At 35.5% G+C, this 27,711-nt stretch overlaps 2 protein-coding genes across 37 annotated transcripts in view; one reads left to right on the top strand and one right to left on the bottom strand.

Moving 5' to 3' along the window:
* The window catches only part of SPRYD7 (SPRY domain containing 7), a 121,706-nt gene that overhangs the window by 4,281 nt on the left and 89,714 nt on the right, over window positions 1-27,711 (top strand). The window contains exon 2 of the mRNA XM_077781412.2: window positions 22,891-22,938. The gene's annotated coding sequence lies outside the window, so the exon portion shown is untranslated. The remainder of the gene's footprint in view (window positions 1-22,890; window positions 22,939-27,711) is intronic.
* Window positions 1-27,711, bottom strand: part of LOC116184187 (uncharacterized) — a 103,850-nt gene that overhangs the window by 57,473 nt on the left and 18,666 nt on the right. For 6 of the 36 annotated variants that reach the window (XR_014954820.1, XR_014954819.1, XR_014954846.1 and 3 more), the window contains one exon: window positions 1,372-1,461. Coding sequence is in view for 2 of the 36 variants with exons in the window: in XM_085578122.1 (XP_085434248.1) it covers window positions 1,372-1,399 (28 nt within the window). In the remaining 34 variants the exon portion in view is untranslated. Of the gene's footprint in view, window positions 1-1,371 lie in introns of those variants that run through there. The other 30 variants (XR_014954815.1, XR_014954817.1, XR_014954818.1 and 27 more) reach the window with 11 other exon arrangements.

Below are 27,711 nucleotides of genomic sequence, written 5' to 3'. Positions count from 1 at the left end.
ATAGAACAGTCTTCAAGTTTGGCATAAATGCTTCATAAAAAGGTAACATATTCTTGTGAATATGTTAAAGTAGTGTTGTAGTTTTCATTAGTATTTTTTTACACATATGGTTAGCATTGTAAATACAACACATGAAGAGATGCTACTAGCTAGACAGGGCATCACTTCAAAATATGTACATAATGTGTACACAGATACACCTAGCACAGGCCAAAAAAAGTGTTCTTAGTATGGATTACAAGTACAAATGAATACTTTGATGAATGGAAACAAGGAATTCAGTAGTAGTTCACCAGAAAGAAGTAAAAAATAAATAAGCTGAAAACTAGTCAACAGTAGCTGGGAAAACAGATTATCAAGATGGCTGTACTTTTTAAGGACTCTTAGTGTCCTCCTTTCTGTCTGAATGTGTTATTTGTGTGAACATCCTTTTTCAAAAAACAATTAATTTCACAACAATTCCACTGTACAACACTGTACTGATTGGCTGTCACAACTACTGACTAAATATTAATTTTTGTAATCTTTCTAAGTTAAATCTATAAACTCCTATATTTGGACAACTTTTTAAACCCTACATGCAAGTGAAACTCTCAACAAAACAATTTCCTGACTTGTTTTGTATTGAAAACAATTGTCCAGTCTTGTTTTGAAAGATTTGGTTAGTGATTTACATTAGTTTGTCAATTTTACTTTTATTAGTTGATAGAGAAAAATTAGATAGTCTCTTTTGTTTTGAAGTGTATTTCATCTCAGTTATATTACTCTAAGGAGAGTGATAAACTGCAGGCTAACTAGGAGTTTGACATTAGTGCAATCACTTTGGTTTCGTAACTCCTACAGATTTTTATCCCTTACAAGCAATGATTTACATACCATTGAGGGAAAATGAAAATGAGGGGGAATCTCAATAAGACACTGCAAAGTATTCTTAGTTTCTCCTGATACAGACTAGATTAAACCTGGCCTATGTCACAAGAAATGTGAAGGGTGAGAGCAAAGGGTCCTTTATCATAATACTCATGCACAATTAATGCTCTCTTTACTCAATAAAGAAAACCAGACCCAAAATGAGGAGGAGGATATGGACTCTTATGCTTCACCTTCACTCCCCACCCCCATCCTCTGAGCTGTGAAGAAAGGATCAGGTTGCACTATTTTAAAAGCTGGTGCAGTATGCACACTTCCTCACTATATTGGCAAGCACTGGGAGAAAATATCTGTCAGAGCTCCCTGCAGGAGTTCCTACTGCTTCATAACATCTTTTACTCAGCAGAGCTGAGTCTTCAATAAAGTGATGAAAACTTCTCCCATAAACATACAATATTTTTAGGGACATATACAAATATCAGTATTATTGAAATAACTTACCTTTGACACATGGCTTTGAAAGCTTCATGCTTCATACAAATCATAAAAATCAAACTATCACAGTAGTTCATCATTACAGGCAAAGTAAACCTGTAAATAAATTAAAAGAGAAGTTAAGCAACTTAATTTCCTGAATATGCTTAAATAAACAGGATTGATAAACACATTAAAGAATAGAATTGCTCTGTCTTTCATCCTACTGTCTGAGCACAGGTTTCTGGTTACTGCTCCTATAGACACTTCAAGTTAACTCATGCTGCTGATGTTAAATCTATATCAAGGCAGAAGATGGATGGTGCTTTGGCCAAAGTTTGGAATGGGAGTCTAAATAAGGGTCATAATCCAGTCCTTGATTCACAATTTCACCAATGGCTTTTCCATTCTAAGATAGGGACAGTTAAAACTGTCCTACATCTCACTGAATCTAAGAGATAAAATAATGCTTGCAGGATGTGCCAATGCCACACATACTAGGGTTATGAAAGTCAAAAATAATCCAAGATCTGAAATAAGTGCTTTAGCAACATTTTGCTTACCTGTACATTTGTCTTTTTCAAAATATAAAACTCACAGTTCCCAAGGCAAGGTGCCTAGTTAGCAATGCCTAACAGATGTCAAGAGGCTAATCCAACTGTGAAGGCCTCTCTTAAGAGGAGTTACCATGCCATATCATATCACCGCACAAAAAAAGAAACCCAAAATTACAGTGATTGAAATTCTCACCAGTCTTCCACACTCTTCAAATCAGAAATGAAGACCTGACTGGGAAAGGGCACTGAAAGCCTCATATCTCACCCAGGGATCCTCCTGCAGGAACTATGGAAGGAAGCCATAAGCTACCTCCTGTTGGAATAGGGCAAGTTTCGCACTGGGAGAGTCTGCACAAAGCACTGCATAAATGCTGGGCTGAGCCAGTGGCACTCAGAGGCTAGAAGAGCTGTATCAATCTGTCAAATATCCTAACAGTGAGAAGGAATAAATTCTGTTTAGTCTTGCTTCAGCCACTATTACCTGAGCCCTGAGAGTTTTACAGGAACAAAATCTCATTCCAGGCTTAAAAGAAGCTTGAGGTCTATAGATAAAAAGCTATATACTACATCTAGGGACTACAACTGTAGTTGCAAATAATACACAATTTCAACATACAGATTGGGAGATATTTCATTTGAAAGCAAGAAGGGAAATAATGACAGGTTGTGTCATATGACAAAAAATTTACAAGTAATAGCAAACCTGTCCTTTTCTTATGCATAAGAGTCATCAATCTAGAGGAAGAGCCTGCTGGAAATATGAGAGAGGCACATGAAAATGGAAGGAAAGATAAGAAGCTTAATAGAAGATGCTGGTCTGGATGACTGAAGTCTTCATCAAATAGGAAAGCAGTCTCCTATTTACTTTCTGATGCTGTGTAAATGAGTGAATCAAAGCCCATACATTCTCTTGCAAATCATGTCACAAGGATTCTATGTCTCTATGCCCCTGAGGTCATGAGTGACCATGTACTGACCCCTGACAGGCTCTTGCTGCCTTTTCTTTAATACACCTCCCTAACCACTTGAGCCCCTATGAGTGCTATACATTGCATGATTCCTACCTTCCTTTCATTTTTTTTTAGCAATCTATACCTCACAAAAATTTCCTATAATCTTGTGTGTTTCTCTACAACTTTTCTTATACTTGTGAAGTTTCTCAGTACTTAAGCAGACACGTTAGGGAGTAAGGAAATACATAAAAATATAAGATTATTTCAGGGAGAGACTAAGCAAGTTTTCAGAGAAAAAAATACTGTATTTCAAATTAAATAAGATTGTTTTCAACTGGAAGAGGCTCACGTTTATATTACCAGTGAAACTTCTGCTGGAAGGGGAAGAAACAGTAACTGTAGACAGTAGTTCAAAAGGAAGTGCCATTGCAGTACAGAACAACAAAAAAAAAAACTTCTTACTGAGTATAAAATATGTAATTAATGCTGAAGTTCTGCATATGCCTTAAATGCTGAAATGTGAGTGTAGATTGCTCTTTAATATGTCAACAGCCTTAATGCCGAAACCTATACAGGGAAATAATTGGTGAATGCTATTGTCATAAACACAAAACTGAGATATTCTTTCATTGAAACAAACTACTCCAGCTCTAACAAAGACAGCATTCAAAAAAAAAAAAAAAAAAGAAAAAGCAGCAAACAAACCAGAAAACAAAGCAAAAAAACGAAAAGAAAACAAAAAAACAACCCAGCATTCTAAAGATCACTGTAGATGCTGGACATACTGGACATAGACTGATTCTTGAGTCAAAGACAGACATCCTCTACTCCAAAAGGAGTAACTCAAAGAAGAGACCTTCAAGTTTAAGACTTTCAACTTGTAGACCACTAGTTTGAACTTATCTATGTTTTCACGCATCAGTAGTTTCAGTGGAGTTAGAAATATCCAGTATGTGTAAGGAAAACAATCTCTATCAGTGGATACAGCATGAACATGATAACGTATGTTTCCCAAGCCTAGAGCAATTGTCAAGCAATTACTGTTTGTCAAGACAACACACTTGATAGTCAGGGTCATCGATCCCCGGGTCATCTCCTGCCTTACAGCGAGGCGGGTCTCAGCAGCTCAGCTGCCCAGCTTTCCTTCCTTTGCTCCGAGCCCAAGCCGCAGATGCAGGTTTCCCTCGCTGCACGCAGCCAGGGAGGCGCGGTGACAAGGGCTCAGCTCCCGCACCGCGGTGGCTCCAGCAGGCAGCAGATGCTGGGGTTTTGTTCCGAGGGAAGGAGGGCCCGCGCGGGTCAGAGGCGACTCCTGACAACCGATTATTAACCAGGCCTTTCTAAAGCACTTGCAAGGCCCATATTGTGTTTGTTTAGGACCCAGAACTACAAGTGCATGTTATAAGCAGACTGGGTGAATTGGTTCGTCTCTGAGTTCAATTACCAATTCTAGCTACCTTTTAAAACAGAAAAGAGAATGGCCTTGTATTACACAGTCTATTTTGGTCCAGTTTTATCAGTTTTATATTTCCCTTTTCCCCCTTTCATTTTAAAGACCCTTATTCAATTAAATATATTCTCTTTATAAAAATATTATTCTTTTTGCTATCTAGATTGTGATTTCATGCCTGCACAATTTTTATTTAATAATTTATATAAGGAACTTCTTATTCTTAATTTTTACATCTTATGATAGAAAATTTAATGGCTCCTTTTTACCATGATTTTGTCTTCTAATTATAATTTATAAAAGTGCATATGTAGATGGAAAATTGAATTCAATTTAAATGTAGCAAAATTTTTTTCTCAGTTAAATTAAATAGCTATAACTGTATACAACATGTAAGAATAAAAAACTTACCAGAATATACTCTGAAAACTGATTTATTTAACAAGGATGAATCACTGCTAGTTGGTGAACTTAGGTGATTGTTTCTGGTTAGCATGACCTTGAAGACTGTACAACTAGTATATCTCATCCTCTTACACTTTTCATTCATGGATCTAATGAGAAAAAATTAATTACCTGCTTTTTCATCTCCCAGTAGATTTTTCTATTTTGAACATACTAGTCATTAATATAAAGTAGATGAGTACACTAAAAGAGAAAAAGAAAAGCTATCAGGAGTTGGTTCCACATTCTGCAGGTTATAATACCAAATGCTCTGCCAGTGACTTCCACCCCTTCAGTGGTTTGACTTTATCTAAAGCTTGGTATAAAAAATGTGTGGTATGGTATTTTTATTGTGTTATTTTAAAATACTACAGTAAATTTAGCCTTAATACTGGCTGTCCTAATTTCATAATTAATTTTAAGTGGTCCTGTTAAAAAAATAAACTTTTAATTTAAAGAAAGCATACATAGAGAACTCATTAAACACTTATTAATCATTCCAAGAGACCACACAAGTAGCAGAAAACATTATTTCCCTCCTTTCTCTTTTAGCCATTTAGACTAAAATGTGTTCCAACCAGCATGGGTCCCTACTGTGCCTTCTGGTGCACATGTGAAGTTAAAGAGACAGAGCCCTGGCACAGAGGTTTGCCTTCATCTCCTCAACACCTGAGGCATTAGAAGTAAGAAGACAAACAGGATAGGCTTCTTCTTTAATGCACTGGCTCTTCAGGTGCAGATTTATCACCAGCAGGAGGGAAAGGGTAAAAGGATAATATGAAGAGCTCTAGATCCTTCCCTGTTCCTCCACCCATTCTCGTTCTCCTCAAGCTATAGCTGCACTTTTGCCTATCTACTGGAAATTAAACATACTTTGGGCTAACCAGGGAACTGAACATATGAATTCACCATCTTAATCTCTGCCAAAAACAGAGACTTATCATTAAATTTCCTTGTCCTTACAAAGTGACTTAGAAGGGTAAACCTACTGTCAGGACAATTTTCCCAAGTTTAAACGGAAAGTTATTTCTGAGAACTTCCTATAGTCGTGATTCTGGCTTGCTGCATTTTGTAATATGACTTTCAGATTTGGTATCGCAGATCTGTAGATTTGATCTATTCACTTAAGATGGACCAGAATGAAATTCCTCCTCCTCACAAATTACTGTGATGGAAACAACAGTATGCCATGGATTTTCTGTTATTTTTCTTGCTCTTTTCATTGCTGGGCTCAAAGATCTCCTCTCTGTAATAAAGACAATCTGAAAGCCAGTATAAGGAACAAGAAAAGTCACTACTCAGAATTACAATGGTAGCAACAAGTCTCTAAAGAGAGAAAGATGAGTAAAATTTGATTTAAGGAAGGACAAGATTAGGTGAGAAAAAAAGGAGAGGTAGAGGCATTTCATTTACATGTTAAAAAATCTTTAAAATACTACAGACTGGGAAGTTAGCAATGTTGAGAGTGTAGTAAAAGGAATAAGAATGACTAAGGTTGATTCTAGTTGATTGAATTCAAAGAAGGGAAAGTCCTGAAAGTATTTTGTTTCATTTTTGCAAAGACTAGGAGTAGGTCATGATTCATAAACAAACTTTGTTTTAAGAATACTAGAGAGGTTAGACTGGTTCAGGCTGGGCATACACTTGGCTCATTTACCCATCTCCAACAGCTGACAAAAACCAATTCTTAATCAAAATATTACCTCAGTGAACAGTAGGACCAGGACAAGCACATTTGATAACGCTCATATATTCCAGCATCCAAATTTATTTTAGCTTGGAGGATTTCCTGAACCTGATGTAGTTTGTCCAGTCAGTGGCTTTCACTAGATCTCTCTTCCAGGGTCTTGTGCAGTCTTTCCTTATTTTGTTGTGCACTTCGTTAATCTATACTGTCTTTAGGAATAGAATGTTGTGAGTATAATATCCATGAACATATAAAATAATATAATTTATTGTATTATTTACTTTGAGCAGGCCTACTGCTGTCCTCTGATGTACCCTTATTTTTTTATTGATAGAGAAAGTGAAAAGTTGGTCCTTGTCCATCCTTTTTGTTTATGACTTTAGAACATTTATTGCTGTTGTGAAAACACAAATTTTGCTGTTTGTTGGAGGGGTCCTGTAGTTACAGTGTCTGAAGAAGACTTCATTGCCCCAGGGCTGAATATCTATTTCTTCTTAGCTCTGCCAATCAACCACAGTCTGCCTGCTATCTGTGGCAGATGCTGAAGCTGCTATTGCAAAGAAGTCCTTCCAAGATCCTGGGGAACTGGAAGCCTAGATGAGCACATTCTGAGAGAGCCATTCTTTTCCACTGTTAGGGAAGATGCATTAGAGGAAAAGATGCAGTCATGCATATTGTGCTCTTAAAACCCTGCTGGTCTTTCTGCAAGCGGAATCTAAACGAATCGTAGGGAGTGGAAATAAAGAGAAGAAAATTTGCCACATTTGCACAGAAATCAGCCCCATTCCAAGAAAATTACTTTCTAATAAGTAAAGCTCAAGGAATCAATGTAAACTTTGTCTAAAACTGAAGCAGAAAACTGAAGCTAAAGTAGTTCAAGCCTCCTCTAAAGGAGAAGGACATTGTTTCTAGGGTAGACCTTAAGTAGACAGTTAACATCATAATGAAAACCACAGAAGCTTGTGAGAGTTTCCTTTTATTTCAGTAGGAGATTCTTAATTCATGCAGTATTCTCCCATTTTCCCTGTCATGTGTTTTACAAGACACAAAAATACTTCTCAGGCAGACAGGAAAGCACAGTTTCTATTAGTAAAAAATTATACAGACAGGTAAAACAGGTCTCCGTTTTTAGGCAAAAATATAAACAGAACCCTTTCCTAAATCTTACTACAAGTTATGGTATATTGTATCACTGCACAGAAGATAAGCAGCTATTGCAGAAAAATGCACTTTTAGAGAAATTATATAAACTCTATTTAGGGTCAAAATTATTTAACAGTCCTGTGCTATTGAAGAGGAAGAGGCTAAGGAGGCTGACCATGCCAGAATATCCAAACAGAAAGTCTTTTCATTCAGGTTTCTGAGTAACTCTAGTTAAAGTTAATCTATTTGACACAAAATGATCTGCACTGTTGCAAAATAGTTTCTGTCAGCAGATTTCACTTAGACAACGCCCTGTCTATCAGCCATAATCATTCCGGGTTTGGCTGCAGGATCTGATTATTGTTTCAGAAGTGGATGTCTGGATAAGCAGGTAAAGAAAATGTACTGAAAGTTCCACAAGACATAAGGAAAGATTAAAAAAAAAGGCACCCAAACCCCTGTTATAAACAGGTAAACAAAACATTTTGTCAGGAGCTCTCAGCATCCCTCTAGTTAGAATAGGACACCTATTTGTATCTGTTATGAACAAGCACACATTTAGAAGTTCCCATCCATTTGAAAAATGTGACTCTGGAAGATAGGTCAGTGCTATTGACTCTGCTATGATGGCTAGATATGCTGAAGGTTAGAAAGGCTCAAGGCTCTAACGTTATCAGCTCTAATCCAAAATGTTTCCTCTTTCTGTCTTAGAGCTGTATATCACATAAAAGCTCCTGAGGATGGTTTTGCCCCTCACTGGCTTGTTGACAGAAACACATGATTAATTATCATGTTGACTATTGGCAATTGTTTGAGAAGTCCCTGAAAAACAAACCCAAATTTATTTATTGTTCAAGGCAGAGAGTACCAACTGAAATATTTATATGGAGAGCAGGCATCTCCTGAACATCACAAAGATTTTGAATGTGAGCATATCCCTGTCTCTGAATAGATCTGTCTGTCCCACAGACCCTTAGTACTTCAAGATATGAAGGTGACACTGTAATGGCTATAATTCATTCAAAGTTTAATGAGGAGAGCACTCCTTTGTGTACCCCAGACACCTGATGCAGCAAGTACCAGGTCATTGCAAGGCTGTGCTTTCAGAACGTAGCTCAAGTACAAAATGTGTTGAGAGAGATATTAAGTGCTGAGAGGATTTTACTGATCTTGAAAAATGACCTAGAGGCTGATTTAATCGACCTGTTGCTGTCTACAACCTCTCCTCTGGGAAGTAAAAAGCTCTTGATAATTTGATGTCTAACAGTAAAACCGTAACAAAATGTTTTAAATTGATGTTGTTTCTGTAAGTCTGAGAATTGTTATGATGATATCATTTTAGACCTGTTTGAACTGAATCAACGATCTGTTGTGGTACTACACCTCAATGCTTTATCTTCTGAAGCAGGCTGTGGTGATGGCTACTTTTTCTGGGAGGAGGCAGGGTAAACACCAAGTCAACAGAAAATTCCTCTTTGGTTCATAACAAAGACTCAAGAGTAGCACTCTGTAATGTAATCCAGAGTTCCTATGAGGAATCTAATGTCTTTTCTCTGCTGCATGCATACCTATATAAAAACAGACATCTTGCAGGCTGGCAGTTCAAAATCCCTGAGGATTAGTGATTGGTTAAGATATTATGGATTATGGATACTACTCCAATCTGAATTTGAAATAACAAGTGAATTGCTGAGGCACTGATAGTTGACACTGAACTGCTAGGCCCTCACCCTTCCTGTAGAGACAGAAGGTTCTGTCACTGATTTGGAATGGTACATTTGCTTCTGCAATCAGCTGTAGAAGACACCCTGTTTCTGGTGTTTATTGTTTCTAATAAACTGGATAGCTTAGAGAATGAGAGAGGAAAGCCAACAAGTCACTCAGCACTATATATGACACCGTGCTGAAATAAAAAGACAATCACTACTATTGGGGCTATAAATACATAAGGCACTTAACACAAAGCCAGCCACTATCAAGGTCCATGCAGAGAGTATGTAAGTAATAAAATTCGTCTTTTCAGGATCTGAACTTTAAAATACATGAACCAACCAAAGGCATGTCATATTGCTGAGGAGTATTTTATCCCTTCTACATGCATGGGCAGCAACTTGTACTGAGATTCACATTCCTCTTGCCTCCATCAGACTTCCCTGCCAATACAAGTGGATCCTACTAATGGAAATGTCCCAGCTTTTAGGACTCTGGACAAGAGACAATGTCTTAAATCATAACTAAATCTTTACTTGTAGAATTTAGAAATAAACTGATCTCTGTTTAAGGGAAGTCTTCTCCCCTCCATCCCTCCCTTCCCTGCTCTGTTTCATCTCAGACAGAGGAAATGTTACTATGGGATATATTGCTCCCTGAAAATCACACTAGGGAAAATGTTAAACACTAGTAACCTATGACTCCATTATCCATATACAAAGATGTATATATAGTATGTTAACTCAAACTGTATTTTGCTAAAACTCATTAAGGAACTTAACGTATTGTACAAAATTAACTATACTATTACAACTAAATACACATATTGCATGATTTCCATCTCTGTGTCATGATGGAAATAACTAAATCATCCATGTTTGTATTCACATGGCTATTTAATGCCCTGAGGTCAGTGGACATGAGGGTGCTTCAAGTTTCTGCTGATTTAAGTGTCTGCTGCATTTAATGGACATTTTCATTCAAGTAATTTGTCCTTGCACTCATGGGGGCATATGCACACCAGCAGTGAAACACTTCTACACAACCACTCAAAGAGGCATCCAAGAGCATCCCAGAAAAGTTACTCTCATTCTTCATAAAAACTGAGCAATTAAAGTAACTGTCTGTGTTTTGGCCAACTTAGTTAGAAAACTGGGTTATATAAATTAACACACACAAACTGAATTAATAAAGTAATTATCTCTTTATGCTGTTGCTGTACCTCACACTACTAGTCTGGAGAGCCCAAAACTGCATAGAAATGCAATTTCTAGTTCTTCAAATAAAACATTTTTCTTAATTCTGACATTTTCTTATTTATTTCTCAAAACTGGCCAAAAAAACTTTAACACTCCTAAATATTAACCGTTTCCAACCTGTATCTTTCCAATGTGCAGTTTGTACTACTTCATTCAGTCCAACTGCAGTTATGTTAAATAAGGGGATTACATCACATAATTAAATCTGCTAAAATAGAATAACTCAGAATAACTGCACACCATGTTCTACCAATTCTACTCCAGTCATATATTCTTCTGTCAACTTAAATAAATATTGTATCATTCCAGTTTCCTTGCATGTGAGGCTCTTTACCTCACTTAATCAAACTGCATATATTTTTTTCTTCTTAACTGTCCTTTAATTATTCTGGTTTTGGATGTCCATATTTAATCTGTAAGTAATATTTTCAAAATTATTAAAAGATAATTTCATTAACACCTTTCAAAGTGAGGGTTATATCCATCTATATATTATTAACTGTGTGTTTCTGAGTACTACACTACTCAAGATAGATACAGTCATCTTGCTGGAAATTGATTTCTGTAGTAGTTGTGCTGGACCTCATGAAGGAAAACTAAATTTCTCATCCTAATAAATCCCCTCTGGTTACTTAAATACTTTCTTTAGTCAGCATTTTTTAAACTGTTCAATAAAATATTACATGGGAAAGCTTAAAAAATATAGTTTGCATTTGCAACTTCAAACTGTAAAAGTGAATGTTCCTTACAAAAATTCTTAAATTAATATACATGTTGAGAAGCAAGTTCTCACAAGTAAAACAAGACAACTGTAGGTTTCAATTGTACGTAAAAGAAGCTTTAGTATTTTTTTCTCAGTTTGTTTAACTGATTAAGGCATCTTGCAATTTCAAACCATTATTCTCTCTTCAGGAAACACCTGGGATCAGAAATTACATTTCTGACTTACATGAGAAGTCAAGTCACACAACTTTCAGAGGCTTCTCAAAAGCAGTATTCACTTCTATCCAGGAATTATATTTTCCTATCCTTGTAAAAAACTGTAACTTAAGCATTCTAAAGTTATTTGCTAGACGCGTTCCTCTAAAAACTTCTCTGACCTACACTGTTTTCCTTCTACATAAACTGCATTAATATAAAGATGCAGTGTTATGTGAGTCATATTTTTGAATAATTCTGTTCAAGCTGATGACAATCTTTCTTCAAATGGGCTTGTATCATAAAGGTTTTAATATTTTGGTGGTCTCTTTCTAAGTTAATTCTCAAATAGCATAAGATGCCTCCTACTTCAAAAAGAAACAACAAAAAAACCAACCAATAAACCATAAACTAAAGCCAGGTAAATCTAAATGGTTTAGGTGCAGTATTAAACAAAAAAGTCTTACTGGAAACCTTGGTTCCTTATCAAGATAACAAGATAAAATGAGCCAGAAAAGTGAAAGGGTGCTACTTTTCATTTTGTCTCTGAGGTGTTAGCTGAGTGAAAACTATTTGATTCTCTGTACAATACTTGCATTTTGAATACAGCTGCATCTCATAACTGAAACTTTTCTAACACAATTTGAGGGAAGAAGGTAGAATAAAATGTCCATTTGCAAATGTTCACAGCCTTTCCTGTTGCAGACCCAATATAAGAAAAACCACTGGAAGATTAACACTTTCATTTGAAGACTTCAATTAATGTTTGATATAAAACCACATAAGTCTTCAGGTATATAACATAGTACAACAGAGAAATAACTATTAATTTTTTTTCTCATCACTCTTCAAGTTGAATTTCTAAGAGAGAACAGACATGATAGCCAGTATTCTGAATAGACTGAATTCTGTCAGTATTCTGAATAGTCAAATTATCTTCATTCCTTCAATATTCTTGTTGTATGTTACATATTTTATGCTCTAACAAAAGCATATACATGGATTATTCCCATTTTAATCAAGGCTATGAATCTTGGTAACATGAACCATACATTTTGTTTAATATTGTTTTTGAGTACAGGAAAATAAAATAACTTGAGGTTTGGAGCAGAAATACAAATGATTCTTTCTAATATCACTAACTAATTTCACTTTACGATTCCATTATCACAGCATAGATACTAGGTTTCATTTTTATTACTAACAGACTTTATTTGTCACTGTAAAAATAGCCTGTTAACCACAGAAAGTAAAATTCACCATAAGGTTCTGGTTTTGTTTAGGAATCAGACTTTTTCAGATATTCTGTCAAGTAGCAAATCCTAGTTAGCTATATGTGACTTAAAAGAAACTACATGTGTTTTGAATTCAGAATATTTCTCTGTAATACCTACAAAGCTATACATACCTGAAGAGCATGTGCTAGAGAGAATTCAAATTCAATAAAAAAGGGCATTGGCAATGCTGAAATTAACTTCCTGACAAGAAAACCAAGCAGTGCAAGCAGAATAACAGCACTGCTTACGTGAACAGGTAACATGCTTTATCCTTACTGAGGATCTGCAAATAGAAATTATATATCAATAAACTTTAAAATTAAATGAGTGAAAATGAAAATACACAAAGGCATGCAAAATTAAAGAATACATCTATTAGAAAAAAAAGAAAACTGCATTTATGATGATTGACACAATTTTATCTCCACATTCCAAATTTATTTTTCAAGTTACAACTTAATAATTTGGGTTATCTATTGTGTGGAGCCAACAATTATGGAAGAAAATAAATGTAAGAGTATTATTATGACAGAGACATTTTGTCTAATCTGTTCTAACTTGTCAATGAGGAAGATGCTGCAGCATCATCAGATAACTTTGTTCCAGTCTTTAACTGCCTTTGTACTTGAAAGGACTTTCTAAATATGTAGCCTGTCCTGTTTGATTGTAAATTAAGATTTTGTTTATTGTCCTTCTGCAGCTGGGTACAAAAGACCATTGGTGACCATCTCCTTCACAATAATCTTCAGATGTCCTACTATTTTCCCCAGTCTTCTCTTCTCTAGACTAAACAAATACAACTTTTTTGAAATATGCCTTATAAATCTTGCTTTCCAAAAGCATTTTCACCCATATGTTGTCCTATGGATTCTCCTTCACCTGAAAATTGAAATAATTTTTCTTCTGTAGACTTGATTTTGAGATAGAATAATTTTATTCACTGATTTTTATTCTGGCAAATTTGCATGTATGGTCTTTCATTTTGCTTCATCTGTAAAACTAGATAGTATCCATACTACTTGAAATTTTATGGAACTGTAGAGCAGTAGGCCCCACAGACCCTTGAAATAAAATACACCTCTACATCTCTTCAGTAACTTTTTTTGGAAATCAATAATGACAATTTTCTTTGTATACAAAGTAAGTAACTTTTTCTTATTTTTTCCTTCAAAAAACTGGGTACACCAGGGATTTTGTATATCTTCTTGGTTTTACATTTAACATCTGAAACACAAATTAAATTATTCTTAATAAATAAGCAGACAGATGGATGGATGGACAGACAGGCATAAATCCAGTTCTTCTCTGAGAATCAAGCGTAATAGAAAGGAGATTTGACTCTCAGCCCATATCTCCATTGTTTCAAAATAGGTAATGTCTGCTGAAACAGAGTTAGAAGGATGTTGGTAGGTGAAGTACACTATGAATCTCTTTTTGATGATTACACAGCTACTAGTTTGTGATAAAAATATGTCATGTTTTGCATTATTTTCAATGAGTTTTGCATGAATGAAGAAGAAATATTGTGGACCAAGAGAAGTAAAACAAAGGATTTAAGATGATAAGAGATCAATTCTGCAGCAACTATGTGTATTCACATTTACTCCCAAATGCCTGCCATTAGAGAACCCAGTCTCTTTACTTTTTAACCACAGATGGTTTATTCCAAGAATCTTCAAATTATTTCCTTGGAAAGAAGGTGGTTGGGGTGGTGGGGGGGGGGGGAGGTGAGGGAAGGTGGAGAAGAAGTCATAAACTGCTCTGCTCTGCAGTTTATGACATTTAGACGAGATTTTCCATTACTTTGCTCTACTTCACTTGCGCAGACTATGCAACTATGCCATAATCACACATGAAAGTTCTTCTCAGAAGTGGTTTCTACAGTTTGGTTTGGTTTTTTATTATTCATATCGTTTATTCATAGAGTACTTTCATAATGAATTTCTGAAATGTAGTAGTTGTTCTTTGTAATCTAGTTAATCTATCAATAGGCAAAACATCCCTAAGTGTGCTCTCAACAGGCTAAATGAGTAAATAGGCTGAAGGACTCCTCACAGCACTATACTCCTGCTCAGAGCCACCCAATCTCAATCTCCAGAAAAGCCTCTACCCTTCAGCCAAACTTCTGAATGCAGTTACCTCCTCCTTCCCATACTTCAGTTCAGCTTCCAGCAGCTCCTAAAATCTATGTCTCCCCACTTCCTCAGGAAACATTGACAGGCAATCCTTCAACTAGTGATTATTTAAGCCAGAGTGATGGGCACGGAATGTGATCACAATGAACAGAGAAGCAGCCTATGAAGATTTTTCTAGCAGCTCCCTCCTATCTGCTGTAAGATTTTCAGAATCTCATTTTGCAGAAGTCTTGAAGCAACTCTACCTCAAAACAGGAACTACCAGTTCTGGCAGTTCAGACATTAGGTTTAGCATATATAATGTACTCAAGAGAGAAGTGGATAACTTCAAATATTTTGTTTGGCTGTTTCATGTAATTTTCTAAAACTATACTTAAGGGCATCACAGTATTGTAATTTTATATAATTCACCTGTGTTTCCAAAATATAAGGTCATTATAAGAAAGAAACTTCTTCTTATGCATCTAGGTATGTAATATATGTGACAGATTTGCTTTGTTATTCTCTATGTGCACTTAATTCCAGTTTCTTATATTATTCATTGATAGTCTCTTCCTTCTTTTAATATAATGCCTAGTATTGGTAAAAACATAACCCTACTGATGTAAAGCAAGCCAAATGTACAGATTCATACATTCATACTACAAAAGGTATTTTTTGTAATGCAGTTCCCTACTGTGTTGCACATCTGGTCCATAGCAATATGGTTAACCCAGGTCAGCTGGTTTGTTCCTCCAGAAAAGCTGCCTGCACTTCTGCAGAACAGCTTCTCCAAATGCTAAATCTACAGGCAAATTTACACTGAATTGTTGTTATGATGATCTAATTTCTTACCAGTGTTCCATTAAGAATAATTTCATATTAAGGACGGTTTCCAAATCCCTACTCCTAATCTTACTTCTCAAACTCTTGGCTATTTTCCTTTGATTTATAGCATCCTACAATTTTGCCCAATTTCTTTCATTTATGTACTTTATGTCCTCCGCACTCACCAGAGTAGTTAGTATGAAAATACATATGTGTTTGTTTTTATTTGAGCAGTTTATTTCCTCTCTTTACATGTACGTGACTTAAAAGACAATACTCAACTGAATGCTAATTGATCATGGTCCAGCATTGTCTGATGTGCCACATTTTCCTTTCCTTTTTTATTTTCTGTCTTCAGACTTAAGCAGTTAATCCCAGGTCACAAAGCAGTCTATGAAAGTAATTTCATTTTCCCTTTTTGTGCAGTTTTTCCTGCACATAGTTTTCTACAACCTAAAAAATTTGAAATCACTATGGAAATAACTGGTGACCTCACAGGTCAAAAGGAGACCTGGAACCTAATGGTAATTATATCACGTACTGAACACCTGTCCAAGTAATACAGAGATTGCACTCATTCCAAGACATTACTGCATATTGGTTTTTTTTGAAAACTGCATATTCAGTAGAGCCCTTATCCTATCGTGTGCATGATGAGGTGACTGTTTTATATTGAAGCATGCCCACTTCCGCATCAGCTCCTTCTCAAAAGTCTCAGAATAAAATACCACAAGCATATTTCAGGCCTATATCCTATGAGGTAGATGTGACCCAAACTACATTTTAGTAGTGAATGAAATCTATTTACCCAAATGGTCCTATGCTGTGTTCTTTATTGTAACCTTGCCAAATTTTTCAGATTTTTCAGATTTTCTATTTTTCTTTTAATTGTCATGTATTATATCAAAATGTAATACATTAATTGTAATTACTGCCAACTGGATGTAGTTCATAAGGTTACATGTGTCTTACTGAGCTGCAGAGGGCTCAGGCACATACTTGAGCTCAACCATGTGATAATCCACACCCTTTAACTGTTTGCCTGCTCTTTGGTATGCTTTTAGCCGAGGCCAACAAGCACTCGGGTAAAATACTGCAGGATTTGAGGAATGGGTTAGGGAATCTTCTAATAGGCAGTACAAATGAGGTTACCCTGGCTCAGGAGAGCAGGTGGGTTAGCCAGGCAAACATGAGCTGTAGTTTGCTACCGGCTCTTGACTGGGCTGTGGTGCATTTTCTTTTCTATGTGACCTAAGAAATTAAATGCAGCCAAAAACTGGTAGAGAGATACCTTCATTTGATGCCAGTCACAAACCTGCACAGAGGACTGAGCTGTTGGTATGGGTGAAGGACAGACCAGTGTTAGGCTGACTGTAACTTCCCCAGAGCAGGCAAATTCTCAGCCTGTTTGTAGGAATGGATCTTGGTTACCATGTGCTACCTCCAGTGAGCAGAACGAGGGCACAGAAGCTGGAACCCTTAATATTTTCAGACATTTTTCTGTATTCTCAATTATCATTATTGTTCACTGTTTCTTCAAGTATCTTTTCAAATAAGTGATCTGATTCAGACAGTGGTCTTAAGACTTCCTTTTATTCAGTATTATTCTATTGGGAAAAAAAAAAAAACTGCTCAAGAAACTTGAAAAAAATCTGCTTTCTTGCATTCTTTTAAGATTTTCACATACTTTCAGAATATATTAGAAAAATTACACTAATTAAGTGGATAATTAGGCTTTCTTAGATAGCATCACATGGTCTGAGCACTCTTTCTGTTCTTTCTTTGCATGATGGTAAATTTAAAGTTCTCCTTTCCAGTTCCATTTCCTTTTCTCTAACTTTATATTTCGCTAAACATTTTTTTTACAGTGGAATCTCTCTTATTATTATTGCAATGTTACTCTGAACCAGCTTTTTGCTATTACTCTTCAAAATCATTCTGTCAGTCTTTATGTCAGTGATTTTCACAGTATGTTTACACTTTTTCTGGTCTTTTTAATAAAGCAGAAGTATTGAACAGTCATAAGATCTTAGTGTTAGATCTAGTATCTCCTTTTTTCCTGATCACTATCAGATCCAGTACTGAATTAACTCTCATTACTTCTTCCAGTTATTTAAGTACCATACAAAAATCCTCTAACCTACTTTGAAGAACCTCTTGCACATAAATCAAATTCCTCTTTTACAGCTTTTCATACATTTCCATATATATTGCTATATATATGGAAATGTATTTATGTATTTATACCATGAATATAATACATCAGTGTGTATATGTGTATATATATATTTTTATATATATATGATAATCATGGAAACTCTCATAGGCCTAGAGAAAGTCAAACAAATCAAACCTTCAATACAATCTTCATGAATTTTGCTTCTTCCATTTTCATTTGTGAAATTATTTCTGTATCTGCCAGCCATGTGATCTGCAGAATCTGCAAGCAGGGTGATTACTTTATAAATTATGTTTCCCTCATTTTATTTTCCTTATATAGCTACAGATAGTAGCTATTATGTTCTATTTATGTCTTAGCCAGTACTGTTTCTAATGCAATCAAAGAACAATTCTTGGAATTTGTAGTGGTATTGCATCTCTCAAGACCACCTGTACCTAAGCTGTATTTATGAACAGAAAGACCTATTTTTTCATTATTATTTCCTGCAGGACTTTATGTTTTCACATCTTAATGTAGCAATTCTCTCAGATTTATTCTCCTCTGACAAATGTTTCCCTATGGTTACACTTATTCATTTGCTGAAATATCTTTCCTGTTTTGTTAGTATTCTCAGTTATGCTTTCCTTACTGATCCTAATAGATTTTAAAATAAGGACATTTTAACTGATTTTTTAAAGCGAGATTTCATCACTCAAAAATCTCAAAAATACACAAAACTGAGTGTAGAAATAATCTTATCATCCACCTACAAGTCTGAATTTTAGATTAGTAGTATTATCAAAAAAGCAATAGTTTTGTGACTTAAGCTACACCAATACAGTACACTCAAAACTAGTTTTCTAAAACTATGCTAAGTCAGTTTGATGTACTTCCTTCTAACAATAATATGCCAGTGTTAGAATTGTGTTATTTTTCATTATGAGCAAGGCCTTAGTCCATAGCAGCTCTACTGTAAAATGAACAAGAGTATTAAGTCATAGATTATTTCAGGATTTGTATTCCCTTATATTGTTAATAGAAAGGGCAAATCTTCAGCAACCAGTAATGACTTAAATGTATGATGTCAATTTGCATCATTTGAGGGTATACTGCAAAAAGCCCCATCAGGTTTTACATGGGTTTTAATATTCTTTTGTTTTCTATGGATAATTTTAATATAGCTTTTCTTTAGAAATTTAGTTGCAGTCAATGCAACATAATTTTGGCAAAAACTTACTGCTTCTATGGTTCAACATAAACTCCTCATTGGTATAATCATTTCAGAGATTCTGAATTTCCTTTGCATCCTAATCATTGTCTGTAATGTCATCCTCATGCTCAGTACACACATCTAGCAAAGGTGTTTTGTTAATGGCCTCCAAATTATGCAAAGTCCTGCAGGTAACTGGACTAGTTAAAAACTTTTAGGCACCATAAATTACTCTCACTCACACCTCCAATAATTTTCTAGTATATTGCTATTATTAGCACCATTCTTTTTGCCTATTATTGTAGGTACCAGAAGAGGCTACAGAATATTTTACACATAAAAATCAAAAGTTCTGAACATCACTGTTTATGTTTTATCATGGCATTCATTTTACTGCAATTCAAATTATTTATATTACCTAAAGAACATTTAGTATACCTAATAACATATGTAGGTATCTATCCTATAAAAAACATTAACTGTTATTCAGTATTTCTGCTAGAGCAGAGCATGTTTGTAAAAAATTCTCCTGATTTTATGCATGTATAACTTTTAGTTGTCTTTTTCAAAAATTTCTATCTCCTTATATTGCTATCAGTACAAGGCACTCTTTCCAATAGCATTTTTCTTTATGTGCAAACAAAACTAAAAACATTTGCCATACAATTTATGAACACAGCATGGTTTCATTCATGCTCTTTTTAAGTTAGCATTCCTATATTGAACAAGTACCATAAGTCTTTATTTTTACAGGAATGTTTATCTCTTCCTATAGCTACTATTCCACTGATGTACAAAGCAAGGTACTTTGATCCTCTGAAGGCATATGTATAATAAAAAAACCTAAAAAACTGTTGTGAATTGTTAAGTTTCTTCTCTGCTTTACTTGAAGTCCTAAAATAGCAGATCCATCCAGCATTTAGAAGTAAATACATTCTTGGGTATATATGATCATGCTCAAGACAATATTCTAGGCAAATGGATGCAAACATGTGAAAAAAGGGATCAGTATTGGACTAAAAGAGTTAGGAGAGACCAGGAGACCAGGGTAGAAAGGAACCACAAACTGAGGTTAACAAAAGGAACTAAAAAAGTGGAGAAGACAGAACTGAAAAGAAGGAGAGATCTTTAACAGGTATAACAAGAAAATATTACCAGAGGGAGAAAGAAAATATGTTGACCTTTTAATAATTACAGACAAAGAAATTCCACCTTTTAGTAAGTTGGACTTTACCAGTATGCAACTTTGTAAGTCTACCCCACATTTTGCAAGTGAGCCATGTAGGACTCAGTTGTTAAAATAAAGACTAATGCTGTATTTTATTAAACTTTTATGTCTTTAATATGGATTTTATACTATTCACATTTAATTTTACATTTCTACAAACATCTTTAAGTTACAGTTACATTGGGAAACCAACACATTTTATATGAAGGCAAAAGAACAATATTTTTTGACTACACAAACCATAAAAAATCTCATGAGTACCATAGTCTTCTTTTTCTATGTCTTCATTACAATACTATTAGTCAATAAAATACTGGTATCAGCATCAAAGAAAGGGCCGGCAATCTTCCACATCAGAAGTTGGGATAATACTTTCAACATGGAAAGTAGGATTGTCAGAGAGGTAGCAAATGAAAAGCTTCAGAAAAGATGGCAGCTGTAGAGAGTCAAGAAAAAAAGAAAAAGAAAAAAAAAACAGGGAAAGATAAGATAACAAGATTGATAAGGACAGGAAAAAACAATATACAGGAAATGGCAGCAGTAACACTTGTGTTTATTCATATTAGAAACAGTACAAGAACACTGACAGAAAAGGTGAGGAATAAGGCAGCCATTCTTAGAGAGGTCTAATAACAAGATCTACTGGGTACGAAATGTTCAGTTATTTCTCAATGAAGGTGATAGGCCAGTCACTTAACTTTTAGTTTGAACTAGTCACTTCAGAGCAAGATTCCTGTGAAGTCAGGAAACTAAAATGGGCACCTCCAGAGGGCGATTCATCCCATCCTAAGATTTGAATCTTAGACTCTGAATCACATATTTAAAATGTAATTAATTTTGTAAAGTTTACTAGTATTTATTAAGCTAGCATTTTATCTTCGAGATTAATATTTATGGATAACAACATCTGGATTAAAATAATAAGTGATTCAGCATATTTTCAACTTCCTTTAATCTGAACAAGGAAAATTTACTAATGATTTTCATCTGCACAGAAAATGTAGGAGATCTGTGCTGCATAATATTTTTTATTATTGAGCAGTACTTGTGTGCACTACACTGAGCACAAAAATTAAGTCTGACCCAAATAAAAGGAAGTTTGCTTTTCTGTTAGAACTAATTATATACTATAGGGCTTTAAGTTTATCTGCTGTAATTAAAAATTTAAGCTTAATATTACTGGGATTCTCTATTCCAAACTTTAAGACACAATTAATTAAATATCACATTTAACTCGTTCTTAAAATAGCATGGCTGATATTTCAGTAATTTGTTACTAAATACAGTAAATACTGCTGTGAAAAAATGCTGAAATCCAATGTCATGGTCATGGAGACATAATGGTTATTTTAAAGTAGCTATAATTAAATAAAAGAGTCATGGGGAAGGTCTGGTTTTAAAGTTGGTACACAGCCCAGTGTGTGCAGGAAACCAGTGTGGAACTGGTCTGTGGAAACAACCTCTTCATACCACCTTCACCAGCTTGCCAGCCCAGATGCAAAGCCAAGACTGTGCACTTACAGAACAGCAGTATCAAAGCATGAATGAGCAGAGAAGGGAATGGGAAAGTGAGCTTTCCTCCTGGGCAGTGATCTGGGGGCTGGAAGATACCAAATGGACCGCGCACTGTTGGCTCTTTCTTGTCAATATGGAAAGTCTGAAAGACATAGTGCTGGGATTGGAGTGGGCTTCCACTATCAACTACTTCAGAATACACTCATCTTGATACTGCCTATTACATGAGGACAACACAGAGTTGCCAGTTACAATGCAATTAAAAAGACGTCTTTAAAATTTAAATATACTTGAAATGGGATTTACATGATCTAAACCAATCATGAAACATTAAATAGTGTAACATCAATACAAAACAACAAAACGGCAAGGGTTTAACCATAAAATAGACCAAAAAGTCTCTTATTTAGAACTTCTAAAAATTCTATCTGCATTTAATTTCATTTTCTTTTTAGAATGAAGAGTACAGTTATGTTAGTTTTTCTGTATTCATATCTTTACTGGGTGCCCTTAAAAACTGCTGTCCAGTGACACAAACATGGCATAGGAATGGGAACCCTATCACACAGCAATTTATAGCATAGTTCTTATGCTGACCTATCTCTATCAGCAGAAATTAATACACTACATTCCAAAAAGTAGATGTTACCATTCCAAAATTAATTGTGAACTGGCACCATAAGACCTCTCCCTGCCCCACCCATTTTCACTCTCTGTCCCCTTTTAGAGAGGATGTTATTCTGCCATCCACCAGCTCAGGGCTCAGTTACACTGAAGTGTTGCTCAGGTGAACAGTTAAAATGTTTTATGCATACCACTGCATGAATGTACCAAAAATGGGAGATCCTTATCCCTGTAGTTAAATGGGGTTTTTTGTGTGTTAATTCATGAAGACCAGTTATAGTCACTGTATGAATATTTGTTAATTGCTTAGTTTAAAAAGTATAGGATTTCCCTAAATATATACTCTTGCTATAATACTGTATATACTTATAGGAATCATGCAGAAACTAAGAACATCTATGGACAAATTACTGAATGAAGCTTTTTTTTTTTTTTTGCAATTTCCTAACTTATTTTATTTTATTACAGCTTATGGATGAAATCCACACTGATGTCTAACCTGTAATGAGTGCCAATGTAAGTAATCCATTGTTCTACAGCTACATTTAGTTATGAATTGATTGACTTTTCCTAATCCTGCTGAGTAACATCTAATTAGCAGGTTTTATTTTCTATTTCAGTACTATTACAATTAGGTTTCACACAGAAATTCTGACACTCTTTACTGTTACTGAGTGCCTGCTTGTCCCTTTTCCCAAATGCTAGTGACTAGAATTAACAGAAATATGTATTTTTAAAATGGTTCTGATTTTTTTTTCATGTCTAATAGTAGGTTTTTAATACTAACTTGGGAAGACAAACATTGGGGTAGTCATCATTTCAGCAGGATAATGAATTGTGTGATTCAGGTTGGCCCTGAAAGCCAATTTAAAGCCTTCCTTAGAAGTGACTGTGCTAAAATAAAAAAGCACAGGGAGTAAAGTACAGCTCAGAACAGCAGTTAGAAAGCTGAAATCTCACTCTGTTTTCCATGTAAGCACAAAGCATAATATATCTGAGCACAATATAAAAAATATTACTGGAAATATTCACCTGACTCCTCTCTTTCACCCTATTATTTCTCCTATGCTCATTAAGTTTTTTTAATCTTTTCTTTTGTAAAGGAGTGTGATTTCCTTCTCCCCATTTCAGTTTCTTTCTATGCTTTTTCCTACTCACCTGAACAATTTTTGGAATTCCAGAATTTAAAAGAGCTATGGAACAAATCCTGGGGTTAAATACTAAGTTCTGAAAGTTGTAGCATGGCCGAAAATCAATAATTTAAATTTTAAATGTTTGTGTTCTCTTACTTCCAGCAAAGATATAAAAACACTAGAATAAAATTCAGCAATTAATCTATTTAGATAACTGTAACCTTAGGATGAGATCATAATTCTGTAAAGAGCTATGCTTATACAGAAAAACATAACAATTTCTAAAAATTTGAATTATATCATTATCTCTGATAACTTATTTTCATGTTTAGCTGTTACGAGAAGGGCATGTCCACTTTTCTCCTTTACCACCATTCTAAATGATGCACACTGTGCTTCAACAAATTAAATGATTCATATCTTTAAATATTTATAACCACCTTATTATAAGATATTTAGAAGATAAAAATAGCGAGAGCTAAGACTAACATCTTGTACACAATTATAAGTATTTTCTATCCTGCAACAATTCATAAACAATATTTATTACCTGCATCCATGACATACATTTTTAAATGCAAGGTCTTGTAAACATAAAAACCATCTGTATAGAATTTTTTCAAGCAGCTTAATAGCCACAATATCAAATGTTGTTTCACACATAGTATCAACATTTGATGTTTCATTGACACAGTAACAGGAAGCCAGCTCAGTGTAAGTTACTTTGTAGAAGATAGTGCCAGAACTTCAAGGTGTTACTTCTCAGGAATCATGAACTCCGGCAGTCTTTAAAGATAAAATGACATATGACAAACAATAAAAGTAAAGCAAATTTTTAGGGACCAATGTTGACTAACTCAAATAATGATCTCTATATCCAGTATAGAAATCCGACCAAGAGAGAAACACAAAAATAGTTTCCTTTTAAAAGAATGTACCCTCTTAGAAAAAACACTAAACCAACCCAACACCCCCACTCCAAAAGTATGGGGCTTTTTTACTATTGTTATGGTGATCTTGGTACATAATTTATTTGTACAGTCATGTACTGACAGGATTATTAATTACTGAGTTCCAAACTTGAGCAGAAATCATGTATCTTGTTAGCTAAGTTTAGTCATAGAAATAAGTGTGCAATCATAATCAATACTGAGAAGGAAAACTGCTAAATTAAAGCTGAAGACTTATGAAAAGATCAGTGCCAAAAAAACCTCCACTGCATTTTAAAAAAACCTTTTCATTTAAGGGGATGTCCTATGACATTGCTTTCATTCTTTCTGCAGACTCTTTAGTCTTCATAAACAACTTTTTAGGGACTGGCAAAATAGTAATTATGAAATCCCACTGTCTATAAGCTTCAATTCAACACCAGTAGGTGTAATAATCCACTGGATTAATTTATTGTTAGGAAGATCACAGAGCACAGAAAAATGCAAATGAAAGAGACCAGGCTTTAGAAATCCAAGACTTTTTTCCTTCTGTTCAGTAAGACAAACAAGTCATAACTCATCTGGAAAAATCCATCACGTTCTTATGAGTTATGTAGGAAGGGGAAAAAGGAATAAATGAATTAATCTACACTCAGCAGATTTCGAATGATGGGACATGTCCCACTTGGAGAAGATGACAACAGTACATTGTAAAGGAGAAGCATTACCATTGTGCAGCCAGTTTTCCACAGCATCTCATTTGAATCATTTTGTATTCACTGGTGACGCCATGCTGCCATTACCGTGTTCAGTCTGGGGCTCCTCACTACAAGAAGGACATGGAGGTACTGGAGCATCAGAGAAGGGATATGGAGCTGGGGAAGGGTCTGGATCTCAGGTCCTATGAGGAGCAGCTGAGGGAGCTGAAATTGTTCAGCCTGGAGAAAAGAAGGCTCAGGGGAGACCTTATCACTCTCTATAACTGCCTGAAAGGAGTGGTGGAGCCAAGTGGGGGTCAGTCTATTCTCCCAGGTAGTAACCAGTGACAGGATAAGAGGAAATGGACTCAAGTTGCTCCAGAGAAGGTTTAGATTGGATATTAGGAAACATTTCTTCACTGAGAGGGTTGATACGCACTAGAGCAGGTCATCCAGGGCATTTAAAAGACGTGGGCACAGCACTTAGGGACACAATTTAGTGGTGGACTTTTACTGTTAGGTTTATGGTTAACTTGACAATCTTAAGGGCCTTTTCCAATCTAAATGATTCTATTCTGTGATTCATTTGTCCATCTGCATCTGCAGTACAGAACTTCACAGACAGGAGGCTGAAGAAAGTATAATGGGACAGAAGACATAAAGATTTATAGGACCATTTGTACCTTTGCATGTAATTGTTCCTGGAGTAAGCAGTAAAGTAGGTTTTCCACTTAAAAGGGTTATGTGCAGAAACTGGAGAAGAAGCTGAGGTTCCAGAAGACAGGTAAGAGTGTAGCTAGGAAAAGTGTGGTGCGAGCTAGACTCAGATAGAGAGCTGTAGCCATGTTCTCTAGTAAAGTGAGTTTCAACTGACCTCAGTGTATTTATCCAACTGTGATCTTTCCAACTCTTATTGAAACCCCTTCTCTGATACCCATTCTGAGTTCTTCATTCTTATGCACTTATCCTCAGACCTAACAATACACCCCATCACTGACTGCTTCTATACCCATATGCCTTGCTTGGACTCATAAATCCCTCTCTCCTGTCACTCACAAGTAAACTCAGGAAACTACGTTTCCCCACAGTATAGCAGAAGTCACTCTCTCCTTTCCACAAGTTGTTTTCTGATACAAGGCAAAGATTCCCCTCAATCTCATATTCAGCTTGTAGCTCAAGCCTGACCAAAGACAACATCAGAATCTGGTTGCTGTATGAAATATTTCTGCTTCTTTATCTGATTTCCCCTGGGATTAATTTTAGGGCCTGTGACTGCTCTTAGCTTCTGCAGTAGCAGCAAACTGGCATTGGCCATTGCCCACAGGCTTGTGACCAGTAGAAGTAAAACTGATCTGCACAGTCATAATATTGCTACTGCTAGAAAAAGAATAATAAAAAAAATCTACAAATTTAGGAAAATGGGAACAGTATATACTTGATTCATGCTTAAAAATTTATCATCAATCAACAAACTTATTTACAGATCCAGAATGATTTTAAGAAATTAAGAGAAGCTGCTAAAAATCCACCCAAACACCAGTAAGGTGGCTTGAGAGCCCTAGATTCCCACAGCAGCAAAACCTTATCTATCACTTTCATAGTGATATTCCAACCCTGTAGCAAGCAGGAACTCCAAGTTCAAAACATGTACTTTAAGCTTGTTTGGGTTATGAAACTCTGAGAAAACAGGGAGAAAGAATCTTCATTTTGCAGGCCCTGCTGTTAAAAAGAACAGCTACAAGTCCCTGCCTTCCTGAGTGGCATGACTGGTCACAGCCTGCTGGGCTCACGGTTTATGGGCTGATGGCTGCTGTAATCCAACAGCCACTGCCTCTCTCTGATGATGGATTCAGCTGAACAGTGGGGTCAGCGATTTCTGGCCACTGTGACAGCCATGGTTTCTGGATCACCACAGGTCCTGCTGTGAGATCCTTCTGCAGCTCTTCAGGGTCAACATTAGGTCTGCCTACAACTGTGAATATTTTCCTTTTATCATCTGCAATATTTACAATTGCACTTTTCCAGACTGTTTAGGAACAGGTGGACCAGCAAAGGTTCCAGTACAAACCTCTGTGAGAGGCCAATGTAAAACTGCCCATTAGTCTCTATACTAACCCTTTACTAATCCAGAAAGAATTTTAAGTGACTCCCTACTTCATTTTGTTAACAGTCTTCAGTTACAGAACTGTTTTAAAACTTTTGGCTCACTTTTTCCTGTGCATCTTTCAAATGCACAGGACTCTTTTTGAAATTATTCTTTCAAATAATTAGCAAAGCTCCAAGACAAAACTACTTGTACAAAAGAATGATAGTTTCTATTATACATATCCATGTTCCTATAAACAGTACACTTTATCACAATCACTGGCATTTTGTCTGTCATGGTAGCTATTTTTTTATCGATTAGTCCATGACCATCCTTAAAACCCTTTTTAAAACTAGGGTCACATTTGTTACTTTCCATTCCTCTATTATCAAGACTAATTTAAATACCAGGTTACACAACACAGTTCATGGTTTACTCACCAA

The sequence above is a fragment of the Lonchura striata genome, chromosome 1 (genome assembly GCF_050655825.1).
Source record: "Lonchura striata isolate lonStrDom1 chromosome 1, ASM5065582v1, whole genome shotgun sequence".
In the NCBI taxonomy this organism is placed as follows: domain Eukaryota; kingdom Metazoa; phylum Chordata; class Aves; order Passeriformes; family Estrildidae; genus Lonchura; species Lonchura striata.
This window is presented reverse-complemented; position numbering and strand designations above follow the sequence as displayed.